Source organism: Pollachius pollachius, assembly GCF_949987615.1.
Source record: "Pollachius pollachius genome assembly, chromosome: 5".
NCBI classification, from domain to species: Eukaryota; Metazoa; Chordata; class Actinopteri; order Gadiformes; family Gadidae; genus Pollachius; species Pollachius pollachius.
In genome coordinates, this window is record NC_136938.1 from 10,845,690 (window position 1) to 10,859,444 (window position 13,755).

Consider the following 13,755-nt stretch of genomic DNA (forward strand, 5'->3'; position numbering starts at 1 on the left):
CTTTAGGGGTGACAAAGCTCAAGGAAACGGGTGCACCTCCTCCTCCTAGCAGTAGGGATCTGCACCCACACATCCACCAGCCTACTGGCCTGAGATCTGGTTCTCTTCTGCACAACCAGCACTTCACGATCCTCTCATTGGGATCTCCCGAGAGATGAGAGACTTAAGGAGGCTGTTATTAACTCGTTATGTTTGAGGGGCTATCCTCTTTTGCTTTCATAGGACTCTTGCTCCTATCCTGTTCCCCGTCAGCCTTCCTGGGTAGCCGGGGGCTGAGGGGAGCTCTCCTGGCTGTCCCAGGGCTGTGTGTGCCAGCCGCCGTCTTGCGTTGCAGCAAGGGGCTTTTGGAGCCCCTGGACTTGGAGGATGGCGTCTGCAGAGAGTCTGTGGGCTTCAGGGACCTAAGGCCCAGCAGTCCACAGTAGTAGTTACACTGGTGCTGGGACACAAACTGCTCCAAGAGGTCCGGATTCCCGACGGCTGAGAGGCCTTGATACCTGCAGTAGGAAAAACCACACTGAGCGTCATCTGCTAGGATATTGTATTGGCAAAAGACAGCGACGTCATCTGGTGGGATATTAGCATTAGCTACAAAAATTTGTAATCACAACATTACCACAAATAAAACATCACTTGATGAAGCTTTGCTGGTTTTCGTTAGTACGTGAAATGCTGTCAATGTGTAGATTTTATATGTGAGTAGGATGTATACCAACCCAGTTGATTTGATTGATATTCCAACATTGGTGAGTTTATTGTCCACACCTGCAAAATAATCAAATTTCATATATAACATAAATACATATATTTAACTTTCAATTGGTTGGATGTTATTGTATGGTCAATCACCCTCATTAGAAGGAGTCAACATTTAAGTTTAGCAAAATGATACTCCCACAGAATAAACTAATGCTATACTAGAGGGGAGAACGACTGCTTTGCAGCCATTTATCCCAACAGTGCCATTACAGTCTACTGAGCTAAGACGATGAGAAGATCTAAGCTCAATGTCTTACCCTCCAGCTGAGTGAAAAGCAGGTTCCCGTTGGTCCACTGATGGATCCAGTGCTGCAGAGCACAGCATTTCAGCTCCACCTCAGAGCCAGTCCGGGAGACTAGCCCGTTCCCAGCGCTTAGCTTACAGTACTTCAGGTAGACCCCCTTCAGGTCTGTCTCCACTGTGGCATAGGGCACGGTGTTGGCTGGCCGGTACATCAGGTAGACTGGAATGACCCTGGGACAACCGAGTGAGGTAGGGATGTGGTTAGAATGTAAACACGCATTATGCTGTATATTGGTGGATCCATCAGGTGATCCGAATCCTGTACTCACTCAAGACACGGACCAAAGTTTTCAACCACTCTTGACTCCGCAGAGAAGATCTTACAATATTCCCGAGCCAGACTCTGAATTCTACATCTCTGTTTTTGTACAAAATGGAAGATAAGAATTGTAAAGATACATTTATCAGAAATGAGAATATCTTAATATCTTTTACCTCAGTGATAAAATATATTAAATATAATAATATAATTTAAATATAAAAATATTATTTATTTATTTAGTAATAAACTATATGTTAGTTGTGTAAGGTTGGTAGAATGTTGATATCAGTGTTAAGTTCGGGTACCATAAAGTTTTCTTTCCCATTCCTTAACCTAGGATGACATCTTGTCATGCCAATCTATGGGCTTGTTTTGTCTGTGTTAAAGTCCTCATTTTCCTTTGTTAATTGTTGACTTGAGAATCCACGTCAATGGTATTGTTATTGTGTATCTCTCCACCAGCAGCTCACATTTTCATTGTTATGATGTACTTGCCTGTCTCTCCATTTCCACATTCCTCTCTGTGAGTTGGGCCTCTCCTTTGCCTCCATAGGCGATCCGGTTGCACATTTTTATCACACAAGTGGTGCCGGACTCAAACACGGGCTCCAGGCCGTAGACCACCTTGGCTCTCCAGGTTTTGCGGGAACAGCCACCTCCAATATGAGACTCCTGCACCATGACACGCCCAAAGAACTTGTTGCCCCAGACCCCGCTGTCGGCGACACCCTTATTCAACAGGAGCGGAGTCATCTCAATCTCCTCTCCCACTACACAGAACCCAGGGTCAGAGTATGAGAGATTTTAGAGATACGTTCAATATATTCAAATGGATTGATGAAACCTGCAGTCTGTTTAAGCTTCACTCTTTGTTTTTCCCTGTTTTGTATTGAAGTGCCTCTTTATATAAGTTTCAGAAACTACAGAGTTACCGGTATAGGTATACATTGTTATTTATTATTACAAATGGTTGAACAAATATTAAGTACATAAATAAAAGCCTTTTGGTGGACGTATTACTGTGAATGCATTCTAAGGGCACAGTGGGAATCAAAGCCCGGATCCTGGCAGTGTTCATGCCATGCTCTGTATACACATGAATACAAAGTACAAGGAAAACTAGCTGAAGTGACGTTTGGTGTGAAAACGTTTGCGAAATATCTTACCACCCAGGTCCTCCCGCAGCCGCATCCCCCCAAGGACTGCAATACAAATAGACAAACCACGTTGCAGCTGTTAAGTGCTATTCATACTATACAGTTGGATCATCATTATCAATGCTATAATAGTACCGTGACGTAATACCTACTTTCTGCACTCAGCAGGAGGTCTGTGATGTCGGTGCCATGGTCGTTGGCGATCTTGCACCCGTAAACCCCGCAGTCTCTCTTCGATGCTTGGACAATGGCAAGGTTTACTGGGGTCTCATCTCCTGCACTATACACAAACAAACAGAAATGAACACTGATCTTAATTTTGCCAATCCCTCATATCCAAATTCACTAAAACAAAATTGTTTCATAGAAATGAATAGTTGTAAAACATTATTAATGGGCTTTTTTTAAATGATAAATTCGAATGGTTCCATATTTTATTTTGCTATTTTGGACTTACCTTCGATTCACCTGGACTACCTCCACATCGTCCCTATACCAGCTGATAACAGAGTCGCTCAGGACGTTGAAGAACTGGCACCACAGCTTCAGGTGTCCCGAGGCATCCGAGAAGCTCTCACCTCTAATCTTACGGATGACCTGAGGAGCTAAAAGGGGAATACAGGCCCCCCCATGGCGTGTTACATCTGAACCTTACTGTGTTTCACATTCTCCGCTCTCCTAAAAACGACAGAGGGAATCCTATCTGTGTCTCGTCTATATCCTGGCGTTGGTAGCGGCCGTGCCAAAACTAACAAGCAGGGGGCTCCTGCTGGCTGGGGTTCCAGTGAGACCTGGCCAAAGAAAGCTGCACTGACTAACAGTTGCTTATTTAATTAAATGAAATTATTGAATCATAATATTAGTGGCCCAAGGGATGCATAGCACTATGTTTATTATACTGGATTTGTATGGGTCTCTTATCAGAGAGGCTTCCCTCGACAAACAATGCCAAACTACTCATCAAACATGACAAATTAAAGAAGGGTGAGGTTGAGATAGGTTATCAGAGGATGCTTTGAATGAAACGTTCTACCTTTGAATGGGTTAGGCTTTTCCTTCTCTGCAGACTTCTCCTCACTCCTTTGGGCCTGGGGCTGCTGCAGGGCTTCCTTTCCCCCTCCTGGGGTCTCCTGAGCCACCGCCTTCCTGCTCAACAGCGGTGACCGCCTCCTCACTGGCGGAGTCAGCTGGCCGATGGGCTCAACAGCTAAGAGGGACTGCTGAGACGGACCAGGGGGTACGGAGAGAGTCGCAGCACCCGGGAGCACCTTGCTGGGCTTTGGGAGAACTTCCTCACTCTGAAGTTCCCTGTCGACGGCTGTTGGGCTCGTCGGATTGTCCTCGGCCGTTTTCGGTTTGGGGATTAGGATTTTTCGTCGTGCTCCCGAGGCCAGTTCCTTTGGGGTAGCGGAAGAGAAGGTCGGAGCGTCACTCTTTACCTCCTGTAGGGGGGCTTCATAGTTCAAAGAAGACATCAGAGGAGCTATCGCCGTCGTTGATGGCTCAATGATGGAGAGGTTCCTCTCCTGCTGAGAGTCAATCACTTGTTTGGTCTCTACACTGCTTCTATTAAGCTCAGGTATCGTCTGTGCATCAACACATGTAGTAGAAAGTACAGGCACGCTTTTCAATTTACTTTCAATGTTAAGTTGAAGTTCCGGATGTGGGATCTGTTTAAATCCTTCATCAGTACCATGTAAGTGTTTTCGACTGTGTTGTTCTAAGGAAGGACCAATTATCTCACTAGAGTCTCCTGTACAGCACAACTCTGTAGTGTCAATCACTGTCTCCACACATGAGGGAGGCTTCCTATGTTCCTGAGTCATGGTAACAGACAAATTTGACTCTGTAAGTGCTTTGTAGTTCCCTCCCCCCAGAGAAGCATTAAAAGAAGATGTAATTGTGGTATTGAGATCCGCAGCGGCAGCAGGGGGTGCGTCAGTAATATTTCCCAATGAAACTGGAGATGGGGTTCCACATTCATGGCCTGTGTCCACTATATCTTTATTTTCCATGCTGCTATAAGTGTTTCCAGTGTCTGCAAAGCTCTCTGTGTCAATCACAGTTATGGGCGGGATGCTGAAAGAGAGGATAGCTTCTGGGGGGATAGCTGGAGAGGTGGGAGTAAGGGCTGGGTCGGCCGTACACTCTGTTGTTGTTTGTTGATGAATTCCGGGTGGTGTTTCAAACAGTTTCAACGTGATACCTGCTACCTCAGCCGTAGAAACAGAATTTGGGTCAGTTTTCGGTTCCATTTCTTTTGTGCTCTCCACATCAAGTCCTTTCACAATACCTTCTCCTCTAGCTGAAGAGGTTAGAACTTCAGTAGTCGGGGCAGTGGGTGTCTGGGGTTGCTCTTGTGAACACTCTTTAGGGTTTATACTAGGTTGCAATCCAAACTGTTTTTCCGTAGTGTCTAGTACCGCAGGAGTGGAAACAGGTATGGCCTCTACTCTCTCCGAGGGCTTGATTGGATAAACCAGCGGAAAATTGGTTGCCATGTTTACGGTAGTACATGATTTCGGTGCAGTGCTCAGAGTCTGAAGTTCTGTCACTGCGGGTCCGATAGCAGTATCCACCACTGTGACACAACTGCCTATTTCTTTTGTGCTCTCCACATCAAGTCCCTTCACTATGTTGTCTCCTTTAGTTGAAGAGGTTAGAACTTCAGTAGTCGGGGCAGTGGGTGTCTGGGGTTGCTCTGGTGAACACTCTTTAGGATTTATTCTAGGTTGCAATCCAAACTGTTTTGCCTCAGGGTCTAGTACCGCGGGTGTGGAAACAGGTATTGCCTCTACTCTCTGTTCTATTTCCACTGTCTTCTCCAAATCCTGTACCGTTGCATTGTCTTCTCCCTGTGGAGGAACATTAAAAGAGGCTACGGCTTCAGTAGTAGGGGGACTGGGTTTCGGGGGTTGGTCTGGGGGCTTTGTCTCTATTTTCTCTTCCACTGCAATCGTTAATGCCCTCTCTATATCATGTACCTTTTTAAGTTCCTCTCTTAAGTCTGGAACTGTCTTTTTAGCTGCTACTTTTTTGGTTGACAAAGCAAAAATTGGAGTGGCGGCAATGGATTCAGCTGAAGCTGAATTTGTCTCATCTGTAGATGGATTTGACATCTTGGAGTCAAGGGCCTTTATCTGAGATCTCATCATTTCAGCAACTGAAAGAACATTAAGTTCAGGTTTGTGGGATTCCTTTAGGGGGTTAATTTGTTGTTCAGATACGCTTGTGTCTGGGACATTTATACTTCTTGGTTCCATTGTAACTTGTTGATTGTGGGTGTCAAAACCAGATATGTTGGTTTTGTGCGTCATTGGATGGGTCTCAACTCTGGATTTTATCACAGGTTCATTTTTTATTTCACTGTGAGAAACACATGCGTGTGTAATGGAAACAGTTTCCTTTTGGCTCTCATCTAGAGTGGCTCCTATTTGTGCTTTTTCCTTTTCCTTCAGGGCAACAACAACATCTACTTCCATCTCGACTTTCCTCTGGCTCAGAGCCCGACGCTCCTCACATACTGGCGACGTACCTGCCGGGTGCCCATCAACCTCACCCTCCAGCGGTACGTCTAACCCCTCCTCTGTTTTAACAGCTGACTCGCCTGGATGTTGGATGGCATGGGACACGCTACACCCTGGGCTGCCCTGCCCATTGCGCAAACTTCTGTCCGGGAACGTCGCTGGGTCTGTAAAAGGGACTGAATTGCGTTCACTTGATCCTCTGGAATGATCCCTCGCGGTCCGCCTTGTTCCCGGGACAGGGTGGTGCGCAATGTGCTTCTGCCCTCCTGCCACCCCAGTCTCTTCTGACGGAGTCCTTCGCGGAGAGGGCGTGGCCACGGGACGTGGGGGGGCTGGTGGTTTGAGGCCGGGAGGTGCATCGGTCTGGTTTGGCTGTGCCTGGGCCTGTGTGACCTTGAGGGACAAAGGGAGTAGAGATGTGTCCATGCTGCAAATATGCACCGCCTTATCCCTGGATATACTGCGAGCATAAACACAGGTGTTTATGATCGTGACAACAGCATGCGGCGACAGCATAGCAAGGGCAAAACAAGGCAGCATGGGCATAGACATCTCACACATGGATGCAGTATTTTAGAGCTTGGTCGTATGTGCGAGCAGGACATCCAAGGAAAGAAATGCAATCATAATTCCAAGGACTTTTATGTTAAACCTGCCTTTGCTTTTTCCATTGCAGACATCACACAAAATTGTTTTTTTGCATAGCTTTATTTTCCACAAATCCAATTTGTTTTATAATACTTAATCTGACAATTGATTGTTTTGAAGGTAATGGTGGCGGGATGGCTTCTATTATTGCCCCTAGTAATTCACTTTGAAACCAAAGTGGCTACAGCACAAAAAAGCATAGTGCAGCTTTAAGAGATATACATATATCGGTATATTTATGTTTTATTAATGTATATTATATTTTTTAGTGTTGGTATGCATTAATATGGCTATGTTTAATGCCATTTGCTCTGTAAAAAAAAGACAACTCAAATAGCAGTAAAGGCCGCTGACATCACCTCTCAAGGGACAGTATGTAAATGAACACCCTCAGTAGCAGGTATAGTACACTAACTGGTGACGCATGTTCTCTGTGTATGTCCCTTTGTACTGATGAGTCTTTGAAATACCTCTGCCTTTCATGAAATGAGTAAAGAGGGAAGACTATTTTAAGTCCCAGTGGGGCCAGGGTGGTATGTATATCATTTTAAGTGGTACTCAGCTATCATGACCTGTTCTGTCTCACTTTTTGTTCCCCCACCGGTCTGGCATCCATCTGGCTGGGTTAAATATTGCATGAGCAGTGCACGGGTCTTTCGTATAATAAATCATGGAGAGATTGGAGTGAGTTTTCATAAGACTAGTCGTGGCTTTCACCTAAGCGGACCTTTTTAAATAGCTTTACTCATATTGAAAAATGAATAGGCCTATGGGATATTGTGATAAAGTAGATGAATAATAGATACTCCTTTTCTATGTAGGCTATGGGAGTACAAAACAACTGCAGCAAGAGTAATTAGTGCGCTAGATAAATGTTATTATGATACAAAATCGGCTCCAAGTCTTCAGTTCTGCTTATCATTAGACACCAATTGCTCCTATTAATCACGGAACTGTGAAGATCACTGACCGCCAAATTAAATTACATTAGACTTTATATAAGACAACATAAAATAATTATTATATTGCAACTGCGTGGGTCTTCCAAGTCCCCATCTTTCTGAATATTATTATCCAACACACTGCAAAACGTACAACTATACCTGCATCCCCCAGTTTGTGTGCGTCACTCAATTCCTGCCAAACAGTGGGTGCGAAAGCTTGTAAAAGCTATATTTAGAGATCGGATGCCTGTGGTACCAATCTAGCCTGTGGTCGAAATGCAAAGCAATTCATGAGCTCATGCAAAACAGGGTCACTCACCTCGGCCAGCTGTTGTGGCTCAGACACAGAAACATTCTCCGGGCAAGGGTTTGTTTCCTTCCTGCATCCCTGTTCCCCTGGCGACTGGCGGAGAGCGTCCTCAGCATCCCCTGCCGACTGACACCTCCGCAGTGTTGTCCCCTGATGTCTTGGGCGTGAGGGGGGCTCAGAGGGCTTGATTGGAGTAACCGGCGCCAAACTGGTTTCCATGTTTACGGTGGTACGTGATTTCGGTGCAGTGCTCAGAGTTTGAGGTTCTGTCGCTGCGGGTCCGATGGCAGTAACCACCGCTGTGACACCACTGTCTTTAACGTCTTTCTGCTTTTGGTTTCTGCTCAAGGGCTGTTTGGGCGTTGCTATGTGTGTTGGTGGTCGTTGTGCTTGGGAAACTTGGGGAGACTTTTGGGACCTCGAATCCAAATTGTTTTTTTTCGTATCTCTGTGTTCAGCTTTCCCCTGAGATAATAGTTTATCTTGTTTACTTTCTGACCCATGCTCACCATTATGTTCACGCAGAGATCCAGCAAGTGAAACATCAACAGGGCGTGTGTTAGGAACGGGCTTTTGCTTTTGAGTGGCGCTTTTAGGTCCCTCTAAACGGGCTAAAGCTCCATGCAGAGATACCTCATCCTTCTTTGAAGGAGTTTTATCGACATTCAACGCTGCCTCTGTTGTTCTCTTCTGGCCCCGTTCTGGTTTTGCTGGAGGTGCAGAATCCAGAGCAGTGAAGGAAGGGGGGCTCTTCATCGCCTCCTCTGAAAGCCCCTGAGCGTTGACCAGCTCGTTGCGGGCTTGTGTTTCACAGCACCGCACATTTGAGCTCACGTCTTCGGAAACCCCCTCCCCCGGGTCATTCTCCTTCACACCTTCCACCTTGTTTGACATCTTGATCTTTTTCTCCCCTAAGGGGATTTTGGGTTGATGCGGAGTGAAAACTTTCTGCACAGAGTCGTACAGGTAAGTATTCCTCTTGCCCCCGTTCTCCGTGACCCCGCCGTGTCCGTTAACGGAGGGGGCCACTGATTTCCCATTGGCCAACAGGGGAGGCTTCGCCACCGTCTCCCCAGCCGTAGAGTCCTGCAGCCTGGCCTCCACCGCAGCCTCATTCCCTGGCCCTGGAGCTTCAGGTCGCTCTCTGGTGGGTTTCTGTACCACCTCCATGGAGCCGGGGGCGCTGAAATGGGGCGCCATTGGGGAGCGGCGTTTCCTCTGCGAGCGGTCTGGGCTGTGGGTCCGGAGGGGCTCCTGCTCGGTGACACCCTGGTTCTCGCGGCCCTCCAGATCCCTACGGCGGTTCTCAGCCTTCTGTTTGAGCTTGGAGAAGTAGCGCTGGTGGATCAGGTACTCGTTCATAAGGCCTACCTCCAGCACCCCGGAGCAGGACACGATGCCCTTAGTGTTGCTGGCCGAGGCCTGGTATATAGCAGCGTCCTCCATCGTACAGCTGGAAGCACAACAAGCGGTCAGATCAGGTCATCAACCACAACAACAGCAATAACAACTCCACATTGGATCCAAAGAGTTGATTGTGATACAGGAAATGAGCAAGGTAAGAAGTAGGCATCTTTCTCAATGATGCCTGCAGGTTAGGCTGTGGACATTGATATCGAAGCCAGTACGTTTCACCTGGAAGTCAACCAGCCTAGCCAGTACACTATCCTGTAAATATTTCTAAATCAGCAAAAGGAATGTCTGAAAAAGAAAAAAACATACTTGTAAATGTGCAGGCAATGATTTGGTCCATTGCGGAATATTTCATACTTGGGCAGTCCGCAGTATCTATCTAACTGAACATCATCTTTATACCAAATCACTTCAGGGATAGGGTGACCTAAAATGCAAACAAACAAGGGAAGTAGAAAATACAATGTATTTAACACAATGTATGCAATGTATGCATCACAGTTGCTAATGATTTCTTAAATAGGTTGGTTAACTAGTTGATCTTATATTTTGTTCATACTGTATGGATATAAAGTAGTGGATTAAGAAAAAGTATTCACTAAATAATAAACAATTCTCCGTAACCAACATTTAGGGTGCAAAACATGAGGGGGAACATTTTAAAGCAACCCATTCTAAAGTTATTGTGCATGTATGGTATATTTGATTATGTTGTTGTTGAGCTTGTACTTTTATGTTTTTATCTAAATAAATCGAGCCAGATTGTGATATTACCTTTCACTTCACAGGTAAAGGTCACTTTGCATTTCTCAGACACAGCTCTTGACCTCAAGGTGAGCTCGAAGGTGGGCTGGGTCTCCTCAGCTAACTGGGCCATCACACTGCACAGGGTGCTCCTGAACAGGGTCAACGCATGGAGCTGTATGGTTCTGCATCTTCTATCAATATCCCTCATGCATAAACCCATCAATCAATCACTCAATCAATAACTATTTTGATTATCTATGATTTACAATGATCAAGCAGAACAGAAAAATTACAATTATGCTTTTTTTTCCCATTTAATCCATGAGGTGAGATGTGGTATGATTGTAGTATTCATTTAAAAAATATAACAAATTATATAGACTAACAAATACACTTTCAGAAGTCAACAGAAATGGTATTCAATCCGCTTCAGTGCATAGCATTCATTCAAGAACTTTCACACTCATGCTGACAGCGAACTAGACGTATACGATAGAGAGGGGATACAATAGGCACAATACCTTGGCGGCCTATACTGAGAATACCTGTGACTCGGAGAGCTAGGCAGAAAGGAAGCAAGTAGAAGCAGAATGTTAGGCATGTTAGCGAGGCATTACATCACACATCACAAGGGATGCTTGCCACATGTAAGCAAAGCATTCATATGGAGATATGAATGTGTCCCTTGACGGATTTGTTTTTTACATTACATTTTACAAACATTATTTGAGAGCTATTAATTGTTCCTTTATTTTATCTTCGATTCGGTCACTACTATCAAAAGTCCCGAAATATTCAGCACTGTCAAGAATAATTAGATAAGAAAATCTGATTTAGAATCAAAATGACAAAATAAATAAGCAAAAAAATGACTAGTGTTGGCAATACATGGAAATGCAAGAATACACGTTAGCTAAATATGACGAGAAGAGGAGGAAACCAACCATCAGAAAAAGTCATTTTCTAAACGTTGCCGCACACACACACACATGACCTTCTAGTGCAGTAATTACAGGGTGAATGAAGCCCTGTTAACATAATGTTCACATGTTATAAGGTCAGATATAATGCATTTCTTACTGAACTGTGTTAACAGGGGTCACCATGACACGGATAGTCATCAATAGAAGAACAATAATCTATTATGTCGTCCATGTGTGGAATAAGCACGGAAATTAAATCTGCTCGGATGTTAAATGAGGCTTTTCGAGGTTTAGTGCAGGTTCAGTGCCCTTGATAGGATCCTCACATACTCCACTGCATGTTTACCACAATTAGGCTATCACAGCAAGACACTGGCTCGAGAAGGAGCTGCAGCCATGCAAGCCGTCACACAACATGCTATTCATGTTCTGTTTTTTCCATCCACTTGGCATTGGGGAATGTGAGGAGCACCTTGTTGTTGTTTGACAAATACGAATTTCTAACACGACATGGAACATCTATCTGACAGAAATTCATTTAGCATTTTAAAGCATTATGATTTGCAGCTGTTTTTTGAGAGAATAGCAGAGCTACTGGAATTGAGGGATTGCAATCTGCTTGGGAAGAAACTTGTGAATTTACCGTCAATATTATCTATCACAAATCTGAGAGCCTCTATGTATCCCATTGAATTGTTGGGTGTGTACCTGCTCTCGGGCCTGACGTTAGAGAGGTAGCTTCGGCTGGATGGCCGGCCGCTGACGTCATCCGCATTGTGGAGGCCTGTGCGGCCGTCTCCAGAATAGGAGCGCTGCATCACCCTCCTGGAACTCATGCTTACGGCCAGACCCGGTGTTTCAGCTCCGATTCAGGTTCACTCGGACAATCTCACGCGAGAGACAGAGGCGCACTGTATAGTGTTGTTTTGTAGATGTGAGGGTAATTCCTTTGGAGGCGTTAGGTGCCTGATAGTTTGTATAGTCTTGAACAGACCGAGATTGAGGCTGAAAAAAAAGGAGGGAAAAGTTAAGTGGTTCATTAGTGAAATAAATAAATGAAAATAAATCAGCACTCTGCTATTCCATGATGAAATACATCAAACTTGACAAAACTTAACGATATCACAAAAGGTGCAAACTTTTTCACGTTGTCTTGTTCTCCCCAACACAATAGAACATGAAAAACAAGACAGAGGATGCTACTTCAAAAAGAAAAGGATAAATCCCAGTTCCTTGCTACCTACGACTCCTGCTTGCATTGTGTTCATTGCATTCTTCCCATGTTGGATCTTTGGTTCACTCACCCTTCACATGTTCCTTTGTGTGCCTTGACAGATAGCGCACTGCTCTCACTCCAGGCTCTGCGATCTCCAATCAAACATGAGCATGGGTAGCCTGCCGGTTATTTATAGGAGGCCTACAAATAGGCACGAGGCTACATCACACTTTCCAAAACGTACCTTCTTGGGTCCATTTTATTTAAAAAAACGAGGTATAGACTTTGGAAGAAAAAGATATAGTCTCTGTGATTAGTTGGGAAAATCCAAGTCTTTTATCACCGGAATAATCCACACAATCTTCTCAGATTTGGTAGTTCTTTCAATTGGGATGAGATGGAAAAAGGTTGTAGGTTTTACTATTAAGATACAAACAATATCTTCATAAATAAATATTCTACATAGAATGTAGTTGTGTATTGATAATTATAAAAAGGGTTAGGGTTAAAAAAACAACAACATTTGAGCCTGCCTGAGTGCATGAGGGTTTTATGTGCGCAGTAAAATCAATCCAGCTACAGTTCTGCTATAACATACGCTCAGTAGACCTTCTCGTTTAGCTCTGAATACATGCAAACGCTCATGAAGTGGTGCCATAATATAGTCTATTTATATGGCATTAATGTTACCATGTGTGGGGCAATAGTGCATGCATTGTCCTGCTATTGACAATTACACTGGACCCCAGAGGATGGCTGGTCAGAATAGAACTGCCTTATATAGACCGCTCAGACTGACAGTTTAGTTGCTGCTCACACCCATATCCTTATAGGCATTACACATGCACATGGAGGACATGCATGAGTAAGCCATACACACACTCACATGATCACAGAATAATTATTATGGAAAATGGTATACATTTTGAATTGTATTGTTTTTTGTCGTCGTCGTCCATTCTAATGTAGAAAGATACTGTAGATAATGTAGAAGACTCTCAACAAACCATGTATTGCTATATTTGTGTAGTAATTTTACAATTTAATCCAGTTCAATTTGAGCAGGCTATGAACAGGTCTTTTGATGACTTTGCATATTCATGTGATGTATTTTGGTCATATTATGAGTAGTTTGTTTTGTTTAGATCCCTGCTTGCAAACAACAAGTTTCTTCCTGAACACATAATAACAAGTCCCTGCTACTATCAGTTACAGTTTCCTGGCCCTGAGGCGACCCTGAATCACAAAGTTCAAAGACGGCAATCCGAATTTCCTCTTGTGTTGCATCAGATAGTTGCTCATCAAATTACACACGCGTGTGTGCTTGCTGTGTGGCTATTTTAAATAACGTATTTTCATCATCCGTCATAATATTCTGTCATATGTTTGCTTAAAATGACCACTATTTATATGTGACACAACCTGTTTATGGAGTGTTTAGAGGCAGTTCAGTGGCAGTCCAGTGACTGGTAGTTTACACAAGGCGGCCCCTGGTACGTTCTGGCCCGACCGGTACAGCTTTTGACAGGGTCAGGGGGTTTGTTT

The 13,755-nt window shown here is 44.4% G+C and overlaps 1 protein-coding gene across 1 annotated transcript; it reads right to left on the reverse strand.

Moving 5' to 3' along the window:
• Positions 1-178: 178 nt before the first annotated feature.
• LOC307075790 (alpha-protein kinase 3-like) lies at positions 179-11,830 on the reverse strand (the record flags this gene model as incomplete). Its single annotated transcript, XM_079736485.1, has 16 exons — positions 179-497; positions 717-765; positions 1,017-1,234; positions 1,333-1,421; positions 1,821-2,095; positions 2,492-2,527; positions 2,635-2,762; positions 2,940-3,087; positions 3,516-4,068; positions 6,247-6,402; positions 7,921-8,061; positions 8,545-9,364; positions 9,634-9,751; positions 10,099-10,220; positions 10,593-10,631; positions 11,703-11,830. 16 exons carry the CDS (start codon positions 11,828-11,830, stop codon positions 179-181), a joined length of 3,339 nt encoding a protein of 1,112 aa, XP_079592611.1.
• Between the last annotated feature and the right edge of the window lie 1,925 nt (positions 11,831-13,755).